The 11,017-nt window shown below is 46.6% G+C and overlaps 1 protein-coding gene across 1 annotated transcript; it reads right to left on the bottom strand.

Annotated features, from left to right (window-relative positions):
• Nucleotides 1-671: 671 nt before the first annotated feature.
• LOC118098340 (protein phosphatase 1 regulatory subunit 29) lies at nt 672-6,388 on the bottom strand. The gene is made up of 4 exons (XM_035142056.2): nt 5,861-6,388; nt 4,915-5,064; nt 3,668-4,656; nt 672-3,278 (listed from the first exon to the last, which is right to left on the bottom strand). Exons 1-4 carry the CDS (start codon nt 6,062-6,064, stop codon nt 1,670-1,672), a joined length of 2,952 nt encoding a protein of 983 aa, XP_034997947.2. The 5' UTR covers nt 6,065-6,388; the 3' UTR covers nt 672-1,669.
• Between the last annotated feature and the right edge of the window lie 4,629 nt (nt 6,389-11,017).

Here is an 11,017-nt window from a genome sequence, read left to right as displayed (position 1 = left end):
TTTACAGTCATGATTATCAGTATATATGTCTCTTGTGTGTTAGAACGCTCTCTGCAGCTGTCTCTCATTTCTGCAGCAGGACTGAGCCTTGCCCCTGTTTGTATGAACACATTTCATTAGAAGACACATAAATTCAAACCCGTCTCTAAATACAAATAAAGAAAATTAACCGAAGCCACTTTCTTGCTCATCGGGAAATCAGAACAGCACAGATGATGAATGTAATTGGAACCTGTGGACTCCAACCTCCCCGAGGGCACTTTGGTCCATAGCAAGCTCCCACCCAGAGCAGTGCAGGGTCATATACTCTGAGCAGGGAGTGTATCCCCCAGGCCTTCACTCGCACGTGCCATCCATTTCATCTCTGTGTTGTGCAGGTAGGGTTTGACAGCCTTGCCTTGAGCTGACCCATCTCCACCTTGTCTCCTCAACACTGGCATGTTCAAAATGAGATGCAGCTACAGTGAAACCTCTAACCTGCTCTCAATCTGTCTTTTTGACCAAATGTGATTACTGGGTCCTTTAGGAGCCTGTCTAACCCACAATACTCCCCCTTAAGTAATTTCTGCATGACTTACACTATTGAAATGTAAATGTCCTACAATGTGGCCTCTCTTATCAAAAGAAATATGCTACACAAGTAAATAAGAAATTGGCTCACAGCAAAAAAATGCAAGTCTTAAAGGTGTTTACTTCATGCCATCGAAACAGACCAGGCCAAATATACACATTTATGTATGCACGCACACACGCACACGCACACACACACACACACACACACACACACACATGCAACTTCCCGAATGGTTTGTTATCTATATGCAAAGCATCTCCACTAAACTATCCACTCTGCTACTGCGGAGGAGCCTGAGAATTGTGAAGGACTCAGCTGCAACCCTTCCCAGCCTCTCCCACATGCCCACGCACCACTGAACAGACGTACTTGGGTGTTTTCGAATCGATAAGCATGTTCAACACACAGCATCCCCGGCCTGTTCTTATGCTGGCTAATTGCCAGGAAGAACAATTAGTCAGATAAGTATCATTTAATGTCCTCCCCAAAGTGGGAGATTCCGGCTGTTCTAAAACAAATGCACCTAATTCCTCATCCTGCTCCCTCATCATCTCCCTAAATGATGCTCCTATAGGGGAGCAGGTGTTGGCGGTGCCGTGGAATGATTGTTTTTGTGAATGGTGGTTTGATGGGATTAGAGAAAAGAGGGATAGGGCTTAAGTCATGAATGGGGCTGCTTCTGGTGAGATAGCTGAGCTACAGTGTGCCAGTAATGAGGTAGAAGACACTTGCTTATCACCACCTCTTGCTTTGCTCATCGTGGGTTTTTAGTGGGTGTGTGGAAGCCTGTGAGGACCAAAGTGCCCGGTTTGAGGCAGTCTGGTGAACAGTTTGATTCTTGTTAAGTATCATTCAGTATTGTGCTGCAAACAGCCGACCTCTGAAACTACCTCTTAAAATGTCAATGAATTATCATAGAATCAACTCCAAAAACATCCCCCAGAGAAACCGTCTTCAACTCTAGATCCAGCAGATCCATGTCAGCGGACACCTTAGAGGAAATATAATCTGTCTTGCTACATTAAAGTCTGTTCCCCTTATTAGTCTGCTGTCCATCTTCACAATTCCCCTTATGGCATTTGACTTTGCTTCAGCTCACAGCTTCTGCTGGGCAGAAACCCCCTTCCAATAGTCCAAGATATCATGAAGGTCCTCGTCCTTAGCAAACTGCACCTTCTTACGCAGAGCATGGCCTGCGGCTATATAGGATGCCTCCTCTCTGGGGCTTTTCTTGTAAGGCCGGAATCGCTCCCAGATCCGCAGTGTGCTCTCAGATGAATACTCGGGACTAGAGGAATATCCAGAGTTGTAGTTGTGGTGACGAGAGGGTGAGAGCTGGGAGTAGGCGGCTGTGGCATCCCTCTTAGTGCGGCCCAGTGGCTTGAGAAATGAGGCCTTTTGGGTCGGAGAGGGTGAGTCGTTGCCGCCCTCATAGTAGAGTGCGGGAAAGGAGTGGCGGTGCTCAGAGCTGTGGTAGTCTGGCTGAACCTCCAAGTGGTGCTGCTGCTGTCCAGGGCCAACAACCCCACCTCCGCCCCCGTTATTACACCCCATCCCGCCCCCATTCAAGCTCACCCCACCACCATTTATGTTTCCCATCCCATTCCCGTTGCAGCCCCCACCTCCTCCATTTCCACCTCCTCCAACACAGCCCACAGGACTGCCCTTTTCTGTTGGGTACTTGGGAGGGTCGCAACGCTGCTCAGGGATATCCACACTGTAAACCCTGGTGTTCTTCACAGATCCCGCAGAAGAGGCACCACAACGGTTCTTCACCACAGCGGTGTCAGCACTCAATTGCCTCTGAAGGGGCCGCACTGCATTGGCTGGGGGTGGATCACGGTAAGGAGGGGAGAGGAAACCCCCTCCACTGATTCCCGGGCGCTCAGACAGGGGCATAACCAGGGGTACTGGGGCCATAGAGGGTGGATGAGGCTGTGGATGCAACTGAAGATGTTGCTGAGGATGCTGCTGAGGGTGGACATGAGGATGAACCTGAGGGTGAGGCAGAGGGTGAGGCAGAGGGTGAGGATGAGGCTGAGAATGTTGCTGGGGGTGAGACTTTGCATGCACCTTTGGCGAGGAGGCCATGATCTGATCTCCAGGGTGACCTGGAGAGAGGGGCAAGAGGTTGCGGGGGAGGGACACAATGGAAGCTGGAGGCTGGGAGAGGGACACAGAGTTGTCAGCTGTGGTCACAACGTTGGCACAGGCATCCAGCTTCAGGGCATCGATGCAGTTGTTGATGATCTGGTTCACCTTGTCTACCTCCTTGGCGATGGTGGAAATCTCTGACGCTGAGCCATGGCCATCATCATCAGAGTCCTCCCCAGCCTCTGTCCCATTCTCAGCCCCACCTCGCACATCCACAGCTACTTCCCCTCCAATGCTTACTCCTCCAACTGACACCCCTCCCTCCCTGCCTTCCCCTGCCACTCCCGCCGTCCTCACATCCATGTAGTTTCCCTTGCCACCCATTGCCTCGGAGAAGGCAGTGGCCATTTTTTCCACCTGTGGCAAGGTCGAGAGGCGGGAAGAGCTGGTGTTGGCTGAGCCGTGCAGCATGCCGGTGCTAGAGGAGGCCGACTGAGGCAGCTTGCCTCCTGCCCCTCCTGAATGATGGTGCTGGTGGTGAGCCTGCTCCTGGAGACGCTGCATGGCACCTGGGTCATTGGTCACTGCTGCAGCCGCCTCTGGACCATACCTGAAGAGGGACAGATTCACTTTGGAATAACTATATACTTGAATTCATCATCATAGTCATTTTGTGTAAATTCACTTTCCTAAAGTTTGTTAGACGTAATACTTCAAAGTAGAGATAGCAAATAAATTCTGAAAAACTGAACATATCCTCAATCATGAGAAACTGTTTTTCTCTTATACTTGTATTGTGGAAATGAGGTTTTTAAAGAATTCAACACAAATGAATCAGTTAATTAAGACAATGAAATCAATCATATCAAATGGACACATGGTTTCTGCTGTTGCCAAAACATCCCAGTTATGGTTACTATGCCGATTCAAAAATAAACTGAAAAAAAACCCCTCCATAACATGGTGCTTACGACAATCATTGACAAAATTGTGCAGTACCTCATCTCCAAAATGGTTTTCTTGACACTTATAGCTTTGTCCTTCTCTTCCTGGATACGTCTTCGTCTGAGAAGGTAATAGACCAATCCAAGGACAATGACCATGCCGAAAAGACATCCCAGGATGGTCATGATGTAGTGGGTGGTTGTAGATGGATTTGTACGCTGGTCCTCTGGTCCCATAGCTCGTGTGGTAAAGGACAGACAGGTGTGGTTGTAGTGCTGAGATTTGCTCATAGAAGCCACACAAAATGTGTAGTTGCTGTGTGGTTTCAGTTTGTCCATAGTGATCAGCTCCTTCTTCTTTTTCAGGGGCATGATGTCCGCAACAAAAGTGATGTTGTACTGGGAAAGTATGTACATCTTACTGTATGGTCGTGGGATTTGCACCATTAGTGAAGCTGTGTAGAGGGAGACAGTTTGAAGCTTCATAGAAATCTGATGGTTGTAGGTTGGGTCCGCAGTGGATGATGTGGTTGGCTGGTGGTAAAGTCCTTGGTCTGGGTTGTCGAAACCCATCCCTGAACCATCTTGGTCCGGTATCTGAGAGGTCATCCCTATCCCGCCTTCATGACACTTGGACACAAGCTTGAAGAGGGCGCTTCTTCCTTGTCCGGGCAACGGGCTCAGAAGTGGATATCCGTTCATTTCTGGAGGGGTTTCGCACTGGAGGCGGTCATAGGTGTGGGTAACATTGTTAAACGCCTCCAGCCAGGAGAGAAAGCTGAAGAGTTCACAGCCACAGTGGAACGGGTTCGCTGCCAGTTCACACACCATCAGCCGGTTGAGTACGGTGAAGGTCGACGGGTCAAGACGTGCCAACTTATTGGAGGATAAGTCCAGGCTGTTGAGGCTGGGGCACTCCCAGAAGGCATTGGTGGAAATGACCTCAATGAGGTTGTGTTGCAAGAAGAGGCACTGCATTCGACCCAGACCTCTCAACATGCCCTCAGTTAGGTTGGTCATCTTGTTGTAGCCCAGCTGAAGAACCTGAGACAGATAGAATGAGACGTGATGGTTAGATGTTTCCATCACGACAAAATACATCATTATTAGTTCTGTGCAAGCTTTGCTTATTTACAAAAACCTCTTTACAACAATCGTGACATAGAGGGAACATTGTCATTGGGACATTTCTGAAATGGATATTTTTTTAATTCTTGGCCTTTAAACTAATATATAAGTAAGCATTTTGTATTATAGATACAAACAAGCTTAAAAAACTGAGTTGTTATCTAGTCTTCAGACCTGTAGGTTGGCCTGTCCAGCAAAGGCCCCGTCCTCGATGTAGCTGATGTCATTCTTGGTCAGATTGAGGTCAGTGAGGTTTGTGAAGCGGTACATGGAGTTGAAGAGCACAGCCTTGAGTTTGTTCTCATTCAGCCTCAGGTCATGAACCTGGGGAGACAAAGGAGCAAAGGATTTTACAGGTGGTGCCTTGAATCCTCGGGCAGCCACAGAGCAGGACTTACACTCTTGGCCAGGAACAGTTGCAGAGAGAATACTGCACCTCCAAACATGCCAGTTTGATGTATAATGAGTGAGTTCTTCCCCCAATTAATACATCTGAACAAAATGTGTTTTGGGTTTATCAAAGCCTGCTTGCAAGCGGCTGAGCGTCCCTTCTGAGAGTGGAATGCAGTTACCATTGGGTGTTTACATAAACGGTTTTTAAGTTTTCCCATTTTAAATGATTCATGCAGCAAATTTCAGATGGTTACACTAATTGAAATACGCACTGAAACACAACATCAAGCCACAACCCACACAAATAGCATTAGCACAAAGCGTTAGCTGATTAAACTTGTTTGAGCATGTTGGAGACGGGGAATTTGAGGATTCATTACATGTAGACTCATCTCGAGGGTAAAGCTCTGATAATGTAGTCTCCATTTACAGTATCATGCGACTGCATTTGATTAATCTGCAATTTAGATTTTCATTATCTATAAAGGATAGAATTACACCATTATTATTTTATTATCCTCTTTGTCGTTTTTAACCACAATCAACACAGAATCACAATAAACCATAAGGACTATATTGCCTGAAGAAAGTGTTCGATTCCCTCGCAGCACTGCAGAAGTCAGTGTCCTGAGTAATGGTGAGAGCTCTTTAGCTGACACCATCACAGTGGGAGTGCATGAAGGCATTTACAGAGGTGGCTGTGGTGGATAGAAGGGTTCATACTGACCGTGCTGTTAATGTGCTGGGGGATGGTCTCATACGGAGGCTGGTTCTGACTGCAGATAGCCAGCCAGACGTAGCCTTTATCCCCCTCTATCAGCCAGCAGTCGCCTTTCACCACGCGGGGCAGGTGGAGGAACAACAGGGCAGGGAGCAGGAGGTGGGGGAGGAGGGCGGGAAGGAGGGAGGACACACGGAGTCGGCTGGTCATGGTTTGGATCGGGAACGTTTGGCGTCGCCTCAGCAGAAAGGAGGAGGAGGAGGAGAGAGGAGTCGAGGGGAGGAGGGCGGTAAGCAGCGGTTTCAGATCAGGACGGGCTGCAGGTCAGGGGCACGCCGGGCGAATAGGAGCAGAGAGAAAGGTAAACGGACGGGCGTCTTCACGGTGATTAGAGCTGAGCTTGCACCATGGCAGCAAATCCTGTCCCCATTTTAGGTGTTCCACGTCAACGGGTTTTGGAGACAGTCACCCCAGCTGCTACTCATGGCCTCCGACAACCGCACGTCCCGCTGATGAGGAAGTTTCCGTCTCAGAGAAATCCCGAAGGCCTAGAGAGAGAGAGAGACAGAGACAGAGAGAGAGAGGATGTTAACATTAATGTTGATGATGACAAAACGAAAAAAGAAGTGACAGGAAATCGTACACGTCACGTATCCGCTAGATGGTTTTGGAAGTAATTGAGTTTGAGTCTCATTTCTAAAAGCGCTGCGTACGAAAAGGTATAAGATTCTAATACCCATGCAACCCAATCCCTTCAAGGTAATGCACCACAGAAATAAATCCATTAACTGACATTATTATTTATTTAAGTCTTAATAAAGCCCAGAGAAATACATTCTGACTTTTCAAATGAGGCCATGGTTTTTTTTAATGTTCTGTAATTATTCACGATCATGAAAATAATGGCCTCGCTTCTGCTCACATTAGCATATGATGCACCAATAAAAATGGAAATTGTCAATAGTATGAAAGAAACGCTGCTTTCCTTTAAGAGTTTATTTTCGTGTCATTGTTTACAAGCCGTAACAGCTTGCAGCTGCAGCTCTATTATTTCAACTTTGAGGTACATAATGAAACAATAAAAATGTAATAGCTGCAGTTATATAGGGGTGAAAACGGGTCGGGGGGGGATTGGCTAAGTGGAAAACAGAGGAGGGCTGCTGTAATTTGCATGTTTTAAAAGGATAGTAGCTGACATTTAGCTATTTACCTTTCTCAGGGGATTAACTGTGGATTAGGCTCTAATCCAGCGTAAAATATTATGTATCTCATCGCCACAGCTCTGACTCTTAATTTGTTTCCAAAGTTTTGATTCCCTCCCAGGGGAAAAGTTATCAAGCCGCCACATGAATGACAGGGAATTGATAGTAAGAATAACTGAGTAATAGACTCTCCTTAGATACTCTCACTTGCTCTGTACTTTTATGTCTCAGACAGATTAAGAGAGGACAACCTGAGGCGCTGACACGGTACAACCTCGTCAACTCAGTGGAAACCAACTGTTAAACTGCTCCGTCTCTAATAGCCTCTCCTCCGCCTCCTCTGTCCTCTGATCCTCTGTCCTGCGTCTCTTCTGGCCTGGAGTCACTTCTCGTTTCTGTCGTGCCACACCCCGAGCACGCAGCTCTCAGTCCTCTCCTCAGATTGTTCCACAAAATTGATATCGACATTTCAATCCCTCCACCACAGGCTTTCAATTTGCCTTTGACCCAGCACCGTTGTCTTGTGGGTGTAAAAAAAGACCAACAAAAAAAAAGCAATTTACAGCTAGAGCAGCCCCCCCCACCCCCCACCCTCCATTTTCACCTGTATAATTATGAAAATCATTGGTTAATCAATTATGTATTCTGCTTTGATATCACTCCTGCGAAGTAGGGCACATGTGTGTGAGTGTGTGACTTGTAGTTCACGGCACGCCGCGATGAAACGAGGCAAGCAACTGAATTATTGATCAAACAACAGTTTGGACACTGATGACAACGGCCACGCTCACACTGACACAGATGCTCTTTCTCCTTCTCTCCTCCCGTCTCTGAACTCCCTCTCTCGTTCTGTGAGGAGGCCTCCGAGTCTCGTGTCCTAATGTGGTGATACAATCCTCCACATCCCCGTTTAATTGACGGGTTTTAGTTCCAGCAGCGTCTCTGGCAAACTTCCATTGAAGAAGATTTTGGTGACGACTCTCGGGCTGTTTTTCCTCATCGGCTGCTCATATTTACAGAATATCTGATACGACACGACTCCTCGACAGAGCTGGTATTTACTTTGCTCCAAAAAACATGAAAGACTAGTCAGACAAGCTGGTTGATTACTGCCAAGTCCAGCACCAGGATTTTTCTTATTTATAATCCTGACCTCACTACTTCAGTCCCTCATATCGCCCGGATCAGTCTCCTGTCTCTCTCTCGCCATCTCGGTATCTTTAGTTTTTTGCATCCATCATCATCATCTTCCTCCCTCAGCCTGCTTTGTTTTAATCCTGCTTATCTCTGCCGCCTTTCAACTAGAAACACAACTGATTGTGCTTCATCGCCAAAACACACCCTGACACCGTTTGTGCGCCGTCACGTCGCCTCCTCGCTGCTTTTATCACATTCCTGCCACTGGTTTTCATTTTGACAAGAAGCCAGAGGAGGAGACAGCCTTGTCCCCCCCCCCCTTTGCTTTGTTCTCCAAACCAGACTGTCTTTGTGTTTAATTATTGTCCCTGATAGCAGCGCTTTAATTAAAGCTTTGCATCTGACAAACAACTCTAATGATGTCAGGGCGCAGAAGCAAATGGAAAGTTCCCAAACTGAGGGAAAGTAAAGAGCTGGTGGCCTCTGAGAAAAACTAACAAAAAAAATAAAAGAATCGCAGAATAAAGTGGGATTTCAAAAATCTTAGAGCGATGGCAAAAGTAATAATCTGTCTCCCCTCTCAATGGTTACTGCTGCACAGTGATTCAGTAGGTAAATGAAAGCTTTAGCATTACAAGCTGTATGTCATGAATTGATTACAGCCTCAGTGACGGAGCGGACGTGTTGGAGAGTCAGTCGGTGCAAAAAACGTCAATTCACTGAACGTTGAGCATCAGTTTGTCAAAAAACAATTTCCATTACTTGCAAAAACAGTTTATCTACTAAATCTGAAAAATAGCTTCCTTTAGTACGTGGATTTTGTGTCAGTATTTACCTGAGGAAGAATGTTCTCTACTGAATCTCTCCAGGACCATGAGTGTCATCCACTTGCTGACATACTTCAGTCTGGACCAAAGTGCTGGACGGACAAAGCCACCATCAGTTATTTACAGCCACACTGACGCAGAGTACCACAGTTATTCAGACGGAAACAGCCATGACAGTGACTTAGGGGATTCAGAGCCAGACTTCGATGTTCCTGCTGATCTGCAAGCCGAGGCTCAGCAGAAGAGAAGGAAGGATCTTGGGAAGAGACAGGCTCGATGAGACAAAGAGGAAAAGACTGACCACATGAAACCTCAGGATCACTTTTACAGCTAAACCTCCGGCTTTCAATCAATCCTTAGGTTCTTTAAATGTTTTATTAGAAGGTGCCTTGGGTCTTAAGGGGTTAACATGTGTACAGTCACATCCAGGGACATCTCCATTACAGCAGGAGTTTACTGATTCATCATGTATTTGCTACGTCAGCCTCAGTAAACTCTCCTTCTCACTGCACCACACAAAGTTATGTTTTTCAACCAGCCACTGTCAAGGTAGGAGCCATCGTGAGCAGCTTAAAACCAAACTGTTTCCCCTTGAGCAAGAGCTGTGAGGAATTCATGAGCCACAATTAACCGAACAAATAATTAAAGAATCACTTCATGTAACTGGATGGACCATTTAAAGTCCCAGGGGACACGATATCAACCAATATCAGCAAAAGCACTGGGAAGTAAATCCCTGGAACAGAGAACTGAGTGTCTGAGTGAGTTCTAATGAAAAGCAAACCTTTGTGGACATATAAAGTCTAAACTTTACTTCACTTACTTATTGCCACTTTCATCCATATTAGCTGAACTCTATCAAGCATTCATTAAGAAACTGGGGCTGATTGACAGCACAATCTTTAAGAAAATAGGAAGGACTCTGCTAAGTTTCACATTAACTTTTTAAAGTGACTGGTGGGGACATCTGAATGTGGATTTTCAACATTTGCTTTAAGGTCTTTCTACGAGAGTTAACTGTAAGTGTGTAAAAGTGGACAGAGCAATTTGGGTACTCCCGTTTGGGGACGCGTATCATGGTCCCCCAAAGGTTAGCCATTTATTTTATGGTGTTAAGTATTTTAAAGACGTTAAGGTTGTAATTGGCTTTAGATTAAAGTTAGATGAGGGTCAGGATGACAAATTTAGTGATTCTGATTAATATGAGCCCCCAGGAAAAGAATGGAAGTCAATGAAGTGTCCCCACGAGTATAGTCGGTCTGTCTTTTGTTCACTGAAATAATGTCCCTGCCCAGAGTCGGTGCACCGAGACCAGAGAAGACGACAATAACAAGGAAAAGGTAGTAGCTCAGTCGCCCTGGGGATCAGGTCACGACCTATTCGACTGAGTGAGAACGAAACAAAGAGACGTGTAGACGGGAGACAGACTAACAGGGGGAGGCTCAGGGGGACATGGCACTGGACGGATTTCACCAGTGGACCAGTCAAGCGATCAGCCAGTGATTAAGAAATCCAGCAGACCCGAGGCCTCCCTCCAGGACTTCAGTCGCCGGTCAACCAGCGGGTCAGTCGGACAGACGGCCCAGAGACCAGCCTGCCAGACAGCTTCTCCATTTGTCAATCACTTCCATCCGCCGGACAGCAGCCAATCGAGAGCCCAGCCAGTTACAGGCAGCAGGTCAGTGTGTAGAACAGCCAGCCAGTCAGTCAGTGGGCGACTCAGGGAGGAAGCGTGGAAGCTGCACTATCTGTGGTCCCAGCTGGTCGTGGTTTACCTTCACAGCTCCGGCACTGTTCCTACAAATCCATTTTCCTCACTCCTTTCTTTTCCTTTCAACCTTTCATGAAGCCGCTGCAGTGTTTCTTCAAACCCTGAGTATATTCTGTCTCCTTCAGGTTTTTCTCATTTTAAATTGATTGTGTGTTTCTCTTCTGTTTTTTTTCCCTCTTACTCCAAAACAAAGGCTATGAATCTTATTGGTAATTAAATAGACTAT

The sequence above is a fragment of the Hippoglossus stenolepis genome, chromosome 2 (assembly GCF_022539355.2).
Source record: "Hippoglossus stenolepis isolate QCI-W04-F060 chromosome 2, HSTE1.2, whole genome shotgun sequence".
Taxonomy (NCBI): Eukaryota; Metazoa; Chordata; class Actinopteri; order Pleuronectiformes; family Pleuronectidae; genus Hippoglossus; species Hippoglossus stenolepis.
This window is presented reverse-complemented; position numbering and strand designations above follow the sequence as displayed.